We start from the raw sequence: 16517 nt of genomic DNA on the forward strand, positions 1-16517 counted from the left end.
CAAGCCAAAGGATGGAGATTTCATATAACAATTACACTGGAGAGCTTTCAGTGGTACTGGCTCTGAAGGGGAGAACTGCTTTGCCTGTCTTCTGGGGGCAGTTAGCCATGACTCAAAGGCTTACATTCCATCAGTGGGGTGTGGGATGCAGCAGAGGTCTAACTGTCCGCAGTGTTGGAGACATGGACATAGAGAGCCGGAACGCAGCCAGGCACCCCTCTCTAATGCTACACAGAATCTGTGCTAACTTAGCGTTGTTGCAGGTAAAAGGGACAGTCACAGGCGATGTTCCTTTGTCAACAGTCTGTATCAATGTACACTTCTCTAAATTCCGAAGGCCAGTACACCACCTTTTCGGATCAGTCCTGCAATGCCAATCTGGCGATGTCTTCAAGACAGAACATTCCGTGCCCTTCACGTGACCCTTTAAAAGGTCACCATCTCACCTGTCTCCGCACCTGTGAAACTGACAGTGCAGGAATAGCCTCACAGGAGGCAGAGGGACCACATGGGGGTTATTCTGTCTTTTCTATCATTACAGTCTTGATTCAGAAAAGAGATGGGTACAAATTCAGGTAGTTCACCCAGACGCAAGACTCATGCTCACCTTCTCAGACCAGAGTCAGGTTTTTTGTGTGTTTTTTTTTTGAGGAAGATTAGCCCTGAGCTAACATCTGCTGTCAACCCTCCTCTTTTTGCTGAGGAAGACTGGCCCTGAGCTAACAGCCATGCCCATCTTCCTCTATTTTTGTATGTGGGATGCCGCCACAGTGTGGCTTGATGAGTGGTGTGTAGGTCCACACCCAGGATCTGAACCTGCAAACCCCAGGCCACGGAAGCAGAGCATACAAACCTAACCACTGCACCACCGGCCAGCCTCTAAACATAATTTTTTAAAAAGCAGGGGAAAAAGTCAAACACAGATTTCTTTAATCAATATAAACTTGAAAGAATATATAGTAAATTTTGATTATTCTAATACATAAATCTAGAGCGGCAAAAAAAAAAGGGTCTGTATCCCCAGATAACTTGTATATGGGAATTTTTTAATTCCCAGATAAAATTAGAAAGCTGAGATTTTGAAAAATTTTTTTTAAAAAAACCTGCTCTCATACAGGAACACAGACAATCTAATGCCAATTTTCTTTTCCCCTCGCCAGGTTCCCCACCGTCTCCCCATCATATCTAGACCCCTTTTCCGAGAGAACCTACCCTGGAAATGCCCGTTTGCCTTGCCCCGGAGCACAGCCAGAATGTGCAGCAGCACCCGCTGGCCAGGTCAGCGTGCACCTGCCACTTTTCCACTGACCACAGTGGTGTTCACTGGCCACTCTGGTGGCTGATACATCTTTCAAGGCAAATGGGCCCCATCTGGATTTCTGATCTGAAGCACCATTCCGCGAACCACCAACCCATCCTCAACACAAGCCAGGACTCCCAGAACTCCACTACAGGGAACAGCAGGACCAGAAAAGGACTAAGGGACGCAAAATTGCTTGACATTTTATTAGCCTCATGTGAACTGCCATTACCAATTAAGGTAACAGGTCCTCCTTTCCTTAGGAAGATGCTTTTAAAATCTCTGGAAAGCGTTTTCACACCCACTCTCTCACGCCCTAGACCCCCAAGCAGGCAAGTTGAGCATCTTTACCCTCATTTTTTCAGAGGAGAGACTAGGAGTCAGGGTTTGCCCAAGGTCAAACAACTAGCTGGCTGCAAAGTAGGAATTGGAACCCACTCATGTTATTCCTTCCACTACACCTCTCTCCAGAGACCGCGTTGGCCAGCATCGCAAGGAACAGGAAATTGAAATGGCTCCTGGTAAGGCGGTAAGCCTGCCAACCTCCGAGAGAAGCTGACAACGGACCGGAGCCCGCCCTGAATCTAAAATGCCTCCTCGAACGAGCTTCCGACTAACCTCTGCCCACCTGCGGCGCTGAAGAAGTCAAGTCCAAGAGGACACAACCCACCATGCCCATCTGTGCACGGAAAGGCCCATGTTAGAAAGGAAGCTTAGAATAAGCAAGACGCTCTTGAAGATCTGAACTGGAGAGGCAGCTTCCCAGTATGAATTATCAGCTTTATTCCCACTCCTATCACATCTCCCACACACACACTCACTCTCTTTCCTTAATTCCCACCCCTTAACCGCAGAACTGTAAGAGAGGCCAAGCAGAAGACAGCGGAATCCTCAGAGAAGCAGCACCAGCCGCCGCAGCCACCAGGCAAACAGGACAAACCCCGACTGAAAGATGGGAGTCTTGTCAGAGCAAAATCATGCACTTAAAGTCATGCACATTTCCAAAATATTGAAACAGATTTCAATCACTTTACCTGAGTTGTTTTTGCTCTTCTGCCTTGCATGCTGTTGCTATGGCTAATTTGTGGGTTGGTGGCACCTTCAGAAAGACAGTGAGATTTCCTACAGGGAAGTGTGTTATAATTACTGTACGGAAGAGCCTCTACAGCCGCAGCTGGGGGCATCTTATGGTTTGCAAGATCGGGGATATCAGACACCAAATTCCGACAATAGCCTGCAAATTTGCTCCTCGGTCCCCCGTTCGCCGTCACCCCAGAGTTTTTCTGAGCATACAAGTCACTCAGGGAATTGGCCCGCTGACAGCTGCTGAGCCGCCGAGGGCTCGCCCGGGTTTCCATCCCCCGAGCCTCCTCGCAGTCTTTCTCTTCGGCGGAACCCAAGATTTCTTCGTTGCTTGTTAAATGTTCTTGGCTCAGATCAGAGAGTGAGAATTCCAGGCTGTCCTCTCGCCAGATGTCTGCAGATTTGGAGCGCTTCTTCTTAAAGCTCGCCGTCTCCATGAAAGCGGGCCCATTGGATGTATAGGGACGCTGCCTGCCGCCTCCCTCAGCCAAATATGTAGCGTCATCCCCGTAAAGCCTGCTCTCCTCCGAGTCTGGCATGCTCTGCACAGAGGCTGCTGTGAGGACGATGCTGCTGTCTACGCTGGGAGTGACAGAAGAATCGGTGTAAGACACGGGTCTCAAGCCCATATCCACTCGGTCCACCCAAATGGGGCTCCCGAAGTCCTCGAGGGTGCCTTCTTGGGAGAAGGGCTCCAGGCCGCTTTCGGCCAGGGACTGGGGGATGCTGGGGGTGCTGCTGGATCGGGTGCTCACTTCGGAGTTCCTGTGCATCACCTTCCCCGAGGAAGCGTGCCTCGTCCGCCGCGCCTTGTGTGACAGGCGCAGGGAGCGCGACGTGTGCTTGCGCCCCAGGCTGGCATGCTTTTCTCCATAAAACTCGTGCTCTACATTTTGACTTTCTGCGTTTCCCATGGTTTTATGGTCTGTAGCAAAGGGGAAAAAAAAAAAAAAGGAGAGGATAAGTGAGTCACCAATGAGTATGGGCAGTTTAACAGAAAGAGCTCAGCATGCACGGAGGGCAGACAGCTTGGCAAGTAACAGCGCTCCATCCTATGTGCCCCGGGCAGGTATTCGGACGCGGACATAGTAGCAGATGAGAACTAACATCATCTACTGAGATTACCCCTCCGGAGATGTGAAATGAGAGCATAAACAAGATCATTAGAGAATTACACTTGTCTTTGCCCAGAGGGTAGCTGCCCACCAGCTTTCACAGGGCTGGCAACCCTTGTCTTCCTTTCTAAACTCTATAGTTATATATCTAAAGTTCTACTCCTGTCCATAAACCGAAAACTCTGAAAGTACAAACCAAAGTGTCTGCCAATTGAGCAACTTTCTGTTGGAAACTGTATATTGCAACAAAACAAAACAAAACTCAGAGGTGCACCCTCCCTCCCAATGGTCTTTCTGCTTCATTCGGAGTCCATCTACCCTGCAAAATCAATCAAAAATGGAAAAACTCAAGCTGTGAGTCCAACCAACTCTTCCTAAGGAACCAAAAGTCAAAAAGAAAAGGCGCTTTTACCTTTAATTCCACGGCATTCTGAAAACCTTGATTTTTGGTTTTTTGGAGTGGGTGTGAAGTGGGAGGGGGGAAAGAGGGAGATGGGCAAAACAAAATAGAAACCCCACTCTCCGCTTAGCAGCAGACTAACGGGTTTATTTCTGGGAGCAAATCCAACCAGAGAACATTCATCTGGTACAGAGTGCCCCGCAAACAGAAATTCACATTATGAAACCACTAAAAGTGATTCAGCCTTTTGGGATGATCCAGGTTAATTCAAGTCCCTCCTTAACATGTTTCCTGTGTCTCTCACTGACCTGATGACTGTTACCCACAGTGGGAAACAGACAAATCTTCAAAGCTGGACATTGTCACTCTACTTAGCCTATCCTCCTTGCTCTGCAATGAGGTTTCTCCATACCATTCAAATTGTATACACTTGAGATAGACGCATGAAAATGGCCAGAAAAGAAAGAAGAAAAATATAGTAGCTGAGTATATCTCTGAGCTGAATCTTCCAACCACCTACGTAGTCAGTCATTCAGAAATATATACTGAGCACCTACCATGTTCTAGAAGCCAGACATATAGCAGCGAACAAAAAGGACACATTCTCTACTCTCACGTAACTGATGTTCCAGCCAGAGAAAGCATACGATAAACAAAACAGTGAAAGGCAGCAGAGAGAAACAGGGAGTGAATTTACTGTGACCGTTACAAACAGTTTGAAACACCCTGGAATATAATATACCTTCACACTGATCCAGGAATCACTCTAGAATCCCACTGTTCAGTCTAAAATGTTGCTTAAACTCTTACAAGCACATTTTGACTGAAATGAAGCTTGTGGTAATGGGAAGGGAAAATCTTCACTTAATGTTCCAATGAGTTCAGAGGTAACTCATACAGACACTCGATGCTAAGCTGTTCCTCTACTGGAATGTTCCCTACCAGGTCACACATCATATGATTCTCAGAGGGAACTTTCCAAGAGTGAGCATCGTCTTTCTACTAGCGGCAGGTATATTTCAAAGCAATAAGTTTATGCTTCTCTGGCTGGCGCCTTTAAGAAGCAAGATCAAAAAAATGAAAACTCTACTTAGTAGAGGGAAAACGAAAAGATCAACTGTCCATGAATGACCATCAATGTCACCTATATTCCTAAGACTAGCATGTGCCACATTTTTTTAAGTAAAATAAATAAGAATTTCAGGGACCAGCCCAGTGGCGCAGCAGTTAAGTGTGCAAGTTCCGCTTCAGCGGCCTGGGGTTCACCAGTTCGGATCCTGAGTGCAGACATGGCACCGCTTGGCACGCCATGCTGTGGAAGGCGTCCCACATATAAAGTAGAGGAAGATGGGCACGGATGTTAGCTCAGGGCCAGTCTTCCTCAGCAAAAAGAGGAGGATTGGTAGCAGATGTTAGCTCAGGGCTAATCTTCCTCAAAACAAAAAAAAAAAAGAATTTCGGTAGTACTAAAGGCCATGACCAATTTCTTAGAGTTCTTGATTTTTTTAAAGTATACATTAAGATACCTGGATGTATCTATGTATCTATATGTTTTGCCAATAAATAATAAAAAGCTTAGAACATGTGTTAGCCACAGTCCCATTTTCAGAATCACATAGATTTAAATTTAAAAGGGAGAAAGAATTAGGGTGAAAGAAATTGAGTGGAAGAAAAAGCCAAACTCTCACCTCAGTATCCTAGGATGTACCCTCCTCCATCATATACACCAAAAGTTTGCAAATATAAACTGACAGACATACGCTCAACAACAAATTTTGGGTTAGGCTTATTTCTGCCAACAGAAAACCAATCAAGTTAAAAGCTTCAGGAGAGATTTCCTAAAGGAAATGGCCCCAGCCTTCAAGGACCACAGCACACCATGCATCACTCTGCCGGGTCTGTTATATTAATAGCATTTTTAGTAGCAGAAGTCTTTGCAGCCAGCCAAGGTAGGAGAGAAGCCATTTTTACCTCCAGAAGTAGAATTTAGAGATGAATGCCAAATCTCCTAAATCCTACCCAGAGAAATTCTCAGGGGATGACCTCAGCAGAGTCAGCAGGAAGTCTGAAACAACTAAAGTTAAGAAAAATCTAGGAACGGCATAAGCACCCCTTAATTTGAAAGCTTTTCCTGAAAGGTCAGTGAGAACCAGGAAGGCCCATGTGGGGTGAGTGGGGGGACCCTGAAATAACATAAGCATGAAAAATTAAAACTGCTCATTGCAAACGACAGACACAATCTCCCCTTTCAGGAACAAACTCTGCCTCAGAGGTAACCCGCAGAATGTTGGTGAATTCAAAGTTCTGATCCTTTGCACAAACGAAGGTAAAATGCCAGCTACAGCCATCATCTTAATTTTTCCCTGTTCTCTCTTACTTAATTAACCCTCATCGTTTATTTTTATTTCAAACAGAAAGGCTTGGTTTATATTTTACCTTTGCGCAAGTTTTATCTGTTCCTTTGAGCCTGGAAGCAACTTCTGGGCAGAAAGTGGCTTTGACTTCTTCTGTAGCCTCTACAGAGATTAGAAGTGTTCTACTTGTGATCAGCAGTCAATAACTGTTGATGCGTTTTAGCAACAAAAGCAAAGGTGAGGGATCAGTACCTCACCAATATCATCATCACACAGTCAGTAGGTAAGAGGGGAAAAAACAAGAGGGAGGAGGACAGGATGAAATGCAAAACCCAGGATAGAAGTGGAAAAGAAGTGTGTCAGAATAATCTCAAGCTGGAACATGCTCCCAGTTCTAAACTGGAATTAAACTCACAATTTCAGACTATGATTGACTTACGTAGAATGTTAGTGGTTCCAGATAGCTTGCATTTCAGGGGGTAGTTAGCGGGAAGGGTATTAAGCAGGAGGTAGTGGGCAAGATTTTAACATACGAACAACGCTCAGATTTGAACCTCAAGGCTCATACTTTCTTTTCAATGATCTAAGTTCTGGCTTCCCCAGCCTGCCCCAGAGCCTTTGCCCATGCTCTTCCCACTGTCTGCAACCTTCCTTCTTTCAGGCATCTACCTGGCTCACTCTTTCTAGTTCATTCAGATCTTGACTCAAATGTCACCTTCTCAGAGAAGGCTTTCCTGGCGTCTCTATCAAAATGCCAACCCCTCCCACAGAAATCAACTCTTCTTATCCCTCTTGGTTTTTTTTTCCCCTCCTTAGCATTTATCACAACTGTAACAAACAATACATGTCACTGACTTCTCTTTTTTATTCTCTGTCCTTCCCACTGGAACCTGAGCTTCAGGAGGGCTGAAAGTTTTGCCTGTCTTGTTTAGTGCTGTATCCTCAGTGCCTAGAACACCGCGTGAAAGGTAGAAGGTGCTCAGTAGACAAATACGGAATGAGTGGATGACAAAATGAACTCTAATCTAGAATGCAAAAACTCAAACTCCTACAACTACAACAAAATATAGACGAGCACGTTACCACAATGTGATTTAGAGGAAACACACATCGGTCTTAAATATGCTGGCTCCTCTATATCAGAGTGCCTAGAAGACACACCGGTTTCCAGTGTGCCCATTGCTCTCTGGGTGCCCTCCTCCTGCAGATCTGTGCAGGTCCCTCATTCCAGGCAGCTGGCTTTAGGATTGCCCTGATCCATGAACTGAGTAGGGGGGTTCAGATTGTCCTACCCCATCCACAGTGTTCCCCAACCCCTAATTACCTGAGCCAAGAATTAAGGCCTTGCCCATGTCCCATTTCACTTAATTCTTGCCCTCAATTCCTATCTTCCTTCCCTTTGGGGGGCTGTCCCTGCAGAAGTTTAGGAAAGAGATTCAGAGTTGAAAAGGCACCTCTCCCCATTGTCAGGGCGGAGAGCGCAGAACTGCTCAGCCTAAGACAATCCACAGAAAATGAGGACAAAGGAGATATAAAGGCAAGATGGGCAGGGGGCAGCTGAAAGTAGTAAGGGGTCAGAAAATCAGGAGATTCTCAGGGCCAAGGGTCAAGGACACTAGAGGGAGCGTGACTTTCTATTCTCTCCAACACCAAGACCTTTCTCTTAAAGCAATGAGTTTAACTTTTCAAGTGATCACAGTAACCTCTTTTAAATCCCAACAAAGTAAATACACAATGAAAGAGTTAAAAGATATCTTGAGGAACTTTATCAATAAGTATAAACAGTCATTAGGGTGATTCATAGATACATCAGGTAGGTAGTTCTTTCTTAGGGGCTACTTTTATAGATTTATTAGCCTACTAAGCCTAATGTGATAAAACGATGTAGAGCTATACACACACATTGAAAAAATGTCCAATTCCTGGTTTTGGTAGTTTACTGTAATTATGTATGATGCAACCATTAGGAGAAACTAGGTGAAGGGTATACTTCCTGTGTGCTACCTCCTATGAATCTATAATTATTTCAAAGTAAAAAGTTAAAATAAACAAAGCCTTGACCAACTGGAGGATTCTGTTAAATGAAATCTTGTTTAAAAGTGAGGATGCTTCACAAAGAAACATTTTTGAATCCCCTTTTACAGCTGAAAACCATCTAAAAGTTCTAATATAATTTCAATGAATTAGGCACTAAAAAGGAAGCATGTATTGGGCATCATTTAGCATAATATCAGGAAGTACAAAGCAAACACAGACCAACGGTCTAAAGTGAGGTTGAATAGAGAGGTAGGGTTGATTAACTGAGGCTAGAGCTTCTGTCTTAAGAAAGTAGTGAACAAAACTGAATTGCCAACCTCTGGTGCCAGCCAAGATGGATTAAGGTACTATGGCTGATCCTTCCCTCACTGATAAAAACTAAAAACTCGGGACCAAAGGAAAAAAGCAACTACCTGAGGATTCCAAAGACTAAGCAAAACTGGCAGATTGGGGAAAGGAATAAAAACCTGAAGTGGGGCTGCCCTGGTAACATAGTGGTTAAGTTCTCATGGTCTGCTTCGGCGGCCCAGGGTTCGTGGGTTCAGATCCCAGGCAAGGACCTACAAACCACTCATCAAGCCATGCTGTGGCAGTGTCCCACATACAAAATAGAGGAAGACTGGCACAGACGTTAGCTCAGCAACAATCTTCCTCAAGCAAAAAGAGGAAGATTGGCAACAGATGTTAGCTCAGGGCCAATCTTCCTCACGAAAAAAAAAAAAACAAAACCTGAAGACACCAGTCATACAAGAGCGAATTTCTCATTTTTGTTTTTATCATTCTAATTTCTCTCCCAGACTTGCATGGAGGGCAAGCACCCAGTGCAGCTGCAGCACGGGCAACAAAAGCGCCTGAGACACACTCTGTGGTTCTGGCCAAAGAAATCAAGAAGAGCGGTCTCTGCAAACCAAAGAGTGAGGGGGTATCTCAGAGAAAAAGAGAGCTGGAGAAGCAAATTGTCTAACGTTGCATGTAAGTCCACACAAGTCCCAGGCACATCCCTCAGATGCACATGCCAGGGACTGACCCAAAGCAAGACACCAAAGGCTTTGAGAACTGAATTATGATAGAAACCACAGCTCGCCTCCGAGTCTAACTCCCACATGCCACAGGTGTGGGATAATCCCAAAGCAGCGTAGCAAAGGTTTTGAAATTGAATTGACATTCGAGCCACCACCTTCCAAAGGCAAGACGGATCTTGCAATCTGAACCTAGCCAGGGTGATTGTCTGCTAAAACAACAAAAAAGAAAAACCAACACTCTCCAGATATGTGTGGATTTTTTTTTTTTTGGAGGAAGATTAGCCCTGAGCTAACTGCTGCCAATCCTCCTCTTTTTGCTGAGGAAGACTGGCCCTGAGCTAACATCCATGCTCATCTTCCTCTACTTTATATGTGGGATGCTTACCACAGCACGGCTTGCCAAGCAGTGCCATGTCCGCACCCGGGATCCGAATTGGCGAACCCCGGGCCACCGAAGCGGAACGTGCGCACTTAACCGTTGTACCACCGGGCCAGCCCCTCTCCAGATGTTTTTAACAGAACCTACAGTCTCCCAATATAATATTCAAAATGCCCATGATGCAGTCCAAAGAACCAGAAAAATCTAACCAAGGTAAAAGATAATCAACAGGTGCCAATCCCAAGGTGACCCAGATGTTGCAACTATCAAGTAAAAACTTTTAAAGTGATAAATGAAAGACTGAACTCTTGCAATGTCTATGCAAGATCCCTGGGAACATCAATCGTTATACATGAGCAGAGAACTAGAACACAAATAAAAAAGGAAGGTAAAACTTAAATGTTTCAAAATATAACATGTAAGTTGCATGTTTTAATCACACTGATGTTATGTTTTTTCAGTACTGCATGAGAAGACATTCCAGTTAACAGAAAGCCACCCCATGGTCAAGGTCTCTGAGCAGAGAACAAAGAAAAGTACTCCTGTAACTTCAGGTTGGTCAAAGGGAAAAGAGGAGAGAAAGAAGCAGATACAAAGGGGACTAGAAACAACCTCATCACCTTGAGGGCTAAGAAGGTTATAATAATATGGTTTAGGACGTCTAACTCCCTAGATGAGACCAGAAGTTCAAGCAGTTCTCCAACAGACAGCAGAATGCCCCAACCTTTAGCTGAAGAACAGAAAAGCTCCACCTGACCAGAGCCCAGCCTTGTGGGTCAGCCTGCCAGGACTTGCCCTGTTCACAAGTAGATAATCAAAAAGATAATTCCACTATTAGCATCAAACATCTCTGGAGCAAAACTCTTATTCTCATCAAATAAAAAACCTACATCTGAGATGCACATCCAGGATACTGGCTTTGAGGAAATTAAAATTTTCTTGAAGAATATTAGTAATATTTCACCTTCACACACAACACACACACATACACACAGATGATAGACTCGTGTAAATATTTTAAAAGTAACTATTCTGGATAGAGCAATTACAGGTGATTTTAATTTTCAAAACTATACTTCTTTTTTTTTTGTATTTTCTCAAGTTTCTACATTAAACCTGTAATTCATTTTAAGGAAAGAAAATAAATAAAACATGTGAACATGTTTTCAGTCCCTGGGTTTTTGGGTAATTGAAGAGAGTGAGGATGTGGGCACTATGCTAACAGCTACAACAGAGCAGCACCAAACCCAAACTTGAAACAGACGGCTTGCGAAAATTACCTAAGATAAAGCAAATACCCTCTGTCTTGGATTTCATCACCCCTTCTCTCCATTCCAACGGCACTTTGCTTGACCTCCTCACACTGTGTCTCTGGCATGGTTATTTGTACATGGACACACTTGTCTTACTTTGTATGTACCCTCTTCCCATGGTATTATAATCTCCCAATGGCAGGGACCACCCCTTACTCATCATTGTGTTGGTCACCTGAGTATACTAAAGTTTTAGCACAGCTCTTCTCAATGGGAAAGCTCATCATTCAGATTGCCTTATAACAAGGGTACTTCAAATATAGAAAGATATACATTAGAGCCATTCGTGGGCCCGAGACGACCCAATTCATATTATACTCAAGTCAAAAGTTAACGATTAAAGCAAAGTTTCTCTGCCATTGGTCAGGACATTGTGAAATCCAAGCATAAGGCATTTAATGATGTGTATTAATTATAATTATTAATAATATAATTTTTCACTCCCCTGAGTTATTTAAAAACTTATTAAAATAAACGTAATGATTACCCTGCTATGACTTGAAAACAGACCTCCAAAATTGCAAGAGAGAGGATGAAATGTATTTATTTCAAAGTTAAATTTGAAGCGAAAATCACAAGACAACAGATTGCAAATTTAAAATTAGATTCTAGTGGGAGGTCTTGGTTGCAAGCCTGTTTTTCCCCTACTGGAGGCTGAGCTTGAAGACGGGTGGGGGAAAGAGCTAAGATTAAACTGAAACAAAGTTTTGAAAGTTTTTTCTAAATCTTTACAAACCCATGAAAAGCCTTTTGCCAAGTCACACACAAATACCCCTAACACAAGAGACTAAACAGGAAAGTTTTGCAACAAATAAAAGATGATCTTCAATTTTGAAAGATTATTATTTTGACTGTATTTATTTTTCTTTTTAAAGATTATCCAAACCAGAAACAAAATATATCATTGTTTTGAAGTAAGATATTGAAGCAAGGTTTGCCTTTTTCAAACATAATCCAATATAAAGATGGTGAAGCTCAGGGATAAATTTAAAAGACCGTGAGGGCAATTCACAGGGGCAGAAAAGATTTCATAGGTACGGTTTTCTCTTTTTCTTAAGTTTTAATGCTAATGCTTTTGAATTGTTATATGGGTGTAACCTTAATCTAAAGAAATGGTTCCAAATTCTTTTTCCCATGAACTACATACAACAGAGCAATTCTAATTATGCTAAAACATATCTATCCCATTGTTAATTCACGCAGACGAATATACACACAGAAACCTACCTTACAAGGCAACAGTGGTTCCCAGCCCAACTTGCCGCAGGAGCACTGTGGCATTTAGATATTGAAACTGGAAATGGTGTCAGGATGAACAGTGACAGGGGCTGGGAAATGGAATCAGCACCTGCCCCTCGGGGTGGCCATCACAGTCTCATCTGAATCTATGATAGTGTGCCAAAAACCTGGAGAGGACAGAAAAAGAGAAAGGAAATGATCAGCCAGAACACAGGAAAGAGGGCTTTTCTATCAAGCTCATTTTCATCAATTCTTCAACATCAACTTTGTGTGAAAAGCCACACCCCAAATCAAACAACCCAACATTTAGCTACAGGTATAAAATGCCACGCATAATCAGGTAAATAAATAAATACAAGCTCCTTTTACAGTTATGGTCATAAACAGCCCTACAAATTAAGTTATTTTATCATTTTTAACATATTGCAAGAGATGAAGGTATTGGAAAACAGAAACAGGTTACTAGCAAGTGATTTCCAGGGTTCCCTCTCAATCTTCAAAAGGTCTCAACAGAGATAAACGAAAGAAAACAAGGGAGTCCCCATTATTGTCACAGTAGATCTAGATTTATAGCAAAAGTTGAAGAAATGCTGAAAGACAGTAAAACAAAAGACCAAATTTAAATACATAGATCTTTTCATTGTATACCTATTTTCTTAAGCCGCCAAACATCAAATTCAGAGGAAACTCATGAAGAATGGGCACAGGAAAGAAATTTAGGTAAAATATCCAAACTGTTATTTAATACAGAAAATAAACTGACAAGGAAAGCTCCACAAACAAGCAGTATTAATGGTCCCCCCCTTTCTCTCTTTTTTTAAAGACTGCTTTCTGAGGTGAGATTGCAAATACTAAAAAGGGAAAAAGACCTGCGGGTTCCTTGGGGTGGCTGCAGCTTATTTCTCTTGTCGTGGATATTCCTCTGTGGGGCTGCCCACAGCTGCCACCATTGCTGGTGGTTTCAACAAGGTGGGAACCTAAGATGACACTTTGAGCTGGAACACGGAGAAAATTGTCTATTTCGTGGAAGGCATTCACACAGAGGCAGTAAATAAATACATACAGACATCCACAGAGAACAGAACGATAAACAAAGTTACGGTTCTTCCTTATCTTGGAAAACGTGGTATTTAACGGAGAAGTTCGTGACTCACGCTTGCGGGGAAAGGAGCATGAGTTTTCAGCAATACCCCATTATTACCCCACAATATGTGCCCTTTCTATAATTCCCCCATTTCCATCCTGTTCGCTCTCCTTTCCTAGGCATCCTCCTTAAGCTGCTCTCTGCGAATTTTCCAATTTTCAAAGCAGTTCCTGAATTGCTTAGGAACTGGCAGAAATTAATAAGCAACAGCCCATTTATATTGAAATGGACTTATTACGGTGCCAGCTGCCAATAATTTGCAAGGCTGGATTCTCGCTGGCAAACCAGGCCTGCAGGCGGCTGTCCTTCCACCTGCACAATGGAGGCTGATAACGCATTTTTTTATACTTTAAAAAAAGGTACATATTCTATTTATCAAACAATTTTTCTCGATCTGTGTTCCTCTAATTCTTGAGCAGAAAAACTCTATGGAGAAGGAGGTGAAAGTTATAGGGCCTTATTTATAAAACATGCAGAAAAACAAAACTGAACCTATTTGGTATAATTCTTTTCTGATTTTGGCAGAAAAAAATTTTTACCTGTGACCCTGGCTGTGGGAACTAGCTCATGAAATGGACTAATGAAGAGCCCCAGATTTGCTCTTTTGCAAGTGGCAGATATGCAAAGGCTGCAATGTGCCAAGTACTCATTTTGCCTGTAGCAGGTTAACTCCACCGCAGTCTTGTGATTGTATGCCACCAAAACTCAAGAACTACCAGTACTCAGGTCTTCTTCAAGAGCTGCCAAGAATCCATTTCAACAGGAGGCAGCTATGTACCAGGGTTGGCAATTCTAGCCCGGAGTCCTACTGCAGCATCAAGTCAAATCTCAGCTTTAACCACTGACTTGCAGAGATCAGAAGCAAGCTCTACTTATCAGTTCACCCCTCTACAAATGGGGATAAGAACACTATCTAAACTACTGGATCACTGAGCAATAAGTGAGATCATCTATGTTACACGATTAGCTTAACGTCTACCCCATGGTCTACTGTGGACCATTACTTCCATTATTATTGAACATGTGGAGACCATAAGTAGTATGCTACCAAAGGGTGACAATTATGGGGATTTCCTCAAAACATGGTATCTAACCCATTGAAAGTAGGTTTTTGTTATAAATCGGATGAAACCAGTCACTTTAACTCTAATGTGGGACAATAAGGGGAATTAATTACCCCAGCTGGAAGACATGATCTACTCAATCTGCCACAGCTCATGCACACACACAAACCACGCTGACGAAATCTGGCAGTACCGGTTGGCCAGGTTACATTACACTGAGATGACCCCCAGTGAAGTAAACGCTGAGTATATCAAGTTTTTCAACCTCATTCTGATTCATCCTCAACTCATATAGTCAACTTCTGCATCATGTGTCAAACAACCAGTTTTCACAAGGAAGTGTGTATGCTGGAGGCGGGGTAGGAATTACCAAAACTAATCTCAGGCTTCAAATATCTGCAAAAATAGACAGGGCTGAGAAGTCCCATCACTCCAATCCTACAGTCAGATGTAAGATGAAAACAGGAAAACTGTCAGAAATATTGTCTCCATGGCAGTTAATCCATGGCTTTTGCTTAAAAAGTCTGCCAGATCACAACTTTCTTTTTCACATTCTAAAAACACTCATAGGGTGCATCCTTCATTTTTAAGTCCTTGCAAGTTCCAGGAATCAATGCACATAGAGAAAGCGTATTGTACTTGCCTTCAAAATATCCAAGTTCCTATACCAGGTTCTATGACTTACTAACTTACATGATCTTGGGCAAGTAAATGGCCTATTCTGAAACTCAACAAGAAAAATAAGAATGTAAAATTATCTACCTTACTTAACACCTATCTGAAAAGGTTGTTAGAAGACAGAAATTAAAGAGACAACATGAAACACTATAAACTATTAAACGCTATGTAAGTATCTTAACTCTTATTCTGTTCATCATGATTTAGTGCACAAAAATATTCCATATTAGCAAACTAAGAAATTAGGAAGTTTTCCCTTACCCCAAACCTTGGAGGGGCTTGGGGGAGGTCTTGGATCAATATCCTGAACAAGTCAGAATCCTAAATAATATATTGTATATTCATACTTAGTCCAAAATCAATATTGGATGGATGGACGGATGGATGGACGATCTGGGGCACTGGAAAATTTTAAATGTTTCAGAAATTAAGATTAAAGAAACCTCATCAGTCATTTTCTTATTTTTTTAACCATCATTTTATTCAACAAAGGACTCGAGAGTGACTTCCAAAGATACATGATCTAAACTAGAATAGAAGAAATTATTAATGGAAAAATAAAAGAGAACCAAAGTTAAGACAAAGTGAAGGGGGGAGAATAAAGGTAACAATGTGTACCCTATCGAGGTACCCAGGGGGTTCAGTTTAACAGTAAGCTTTGTAACAACCAACTCAAATAGGGAAAACACGGCAGTTGTAAAATTCACAACGTCCTCATCAATTGCTCAGAAGGACAAACGTTCTTGGTCCTAAGATTAGACCAGAATTTCCACTGATGGTCCTTTGAGCCCACTGTGATACGATGAACAATGTTTTGGACCACACCCTTCCACATGGGCTCAGTGACAAATTTCATATGGATGTTTCTTCTCTTGATAATTGACATAAAATAAATCACACTTCAGCAACAGGCGTTTTGAGGAAATAGGATATTGCTAAAGAGTAAAGAGGCTGCCTACCTTCCAGGAAATTCTCCTTGAAGACTGTTTGCTCTCCAGTGTTAGATCATGGCCGAGGGGCGGTAAGCTTGAGATGGGGCTCTCTGGCTCATGCCCAAGTGTAGCTGGGTCATGCTACCAGAGGACCACACTCATCGGGCATAAAGGGAGGGTTCCACTACAGGTGAGCTTGTCTGGCTCGTGTGAAAACTGAGACCGTGACAAGGACTCCTACACAAAGAAGAGAAGCAGCACCTTCCTTCTCAAGTGAACCACGTGACCACTGAGGGGCCAGGACTCTCAGTGAAAACTTGATCCCTCAGCACAGACAAATGAGCTACGCTAGGGGCTCCAGATTCTTATCCATAAAGCGTGGATGACACAGTTTTAGCCCTACCCTGTTTTTAAGGCAGATAAAGAAAGACACCCAAAACAGACAAACAAAATCTCT

At 42.8% G+C, this 16517-nt stretch overlaps 1 protein-coding gene across 14 annotated transcripts in view; it reads right to left on the reverse strand.

Moving 5' to 3' along the window:
- Nucleotides 1-16517, reverse strand: part of TIAM1 (TIAM Rac1 associated GEF 1) — a 352305-nt gene that overhangs the window by 124058 nt on the left and 211730 nt on the right. For 12 of the 14 annotated variants that reach the window (XM_070597276.1, XM_070597269.1, XM_070597274.1 and 9 more), the window contains 2 exons: nucleotides 12231-12409; nucleotides 2335-3308 (listed from right to left, as the gene is read on the reverse strand). In XM_070597276.1, the coding sequence (XP_070453377.1) occupies nucleotides 2335-3297 (963 nt within the window). In that variant the 5' untranslated portion in view covers nucleotides 3298-3308; nucleotides 12231-12409. Of the gene's footprint in view, nucleotides 1-2334; nucleotides 3309-12230; nucleotides 12410-16087; nucleotides 16343-16517 lie in introns of those variants that run through there. The other 2 variants (XM_070597277.1, XM_070597271.1) reach the window with 1 other exon arrangement.

Source organism: Equus przewalskii, chromosome 27 (assembly GCF_037783145.1).
Source record: "Equus przewalskii isolate Varuska chromosome 27, EquPr2, whole genome shotgun sequence".
Taxonomy (NCBI): Eukaryota; Metazoa; Chordata; class Mammalia; order Perissodactyla; family Equidae; genus Equus; species Equus przewalskii.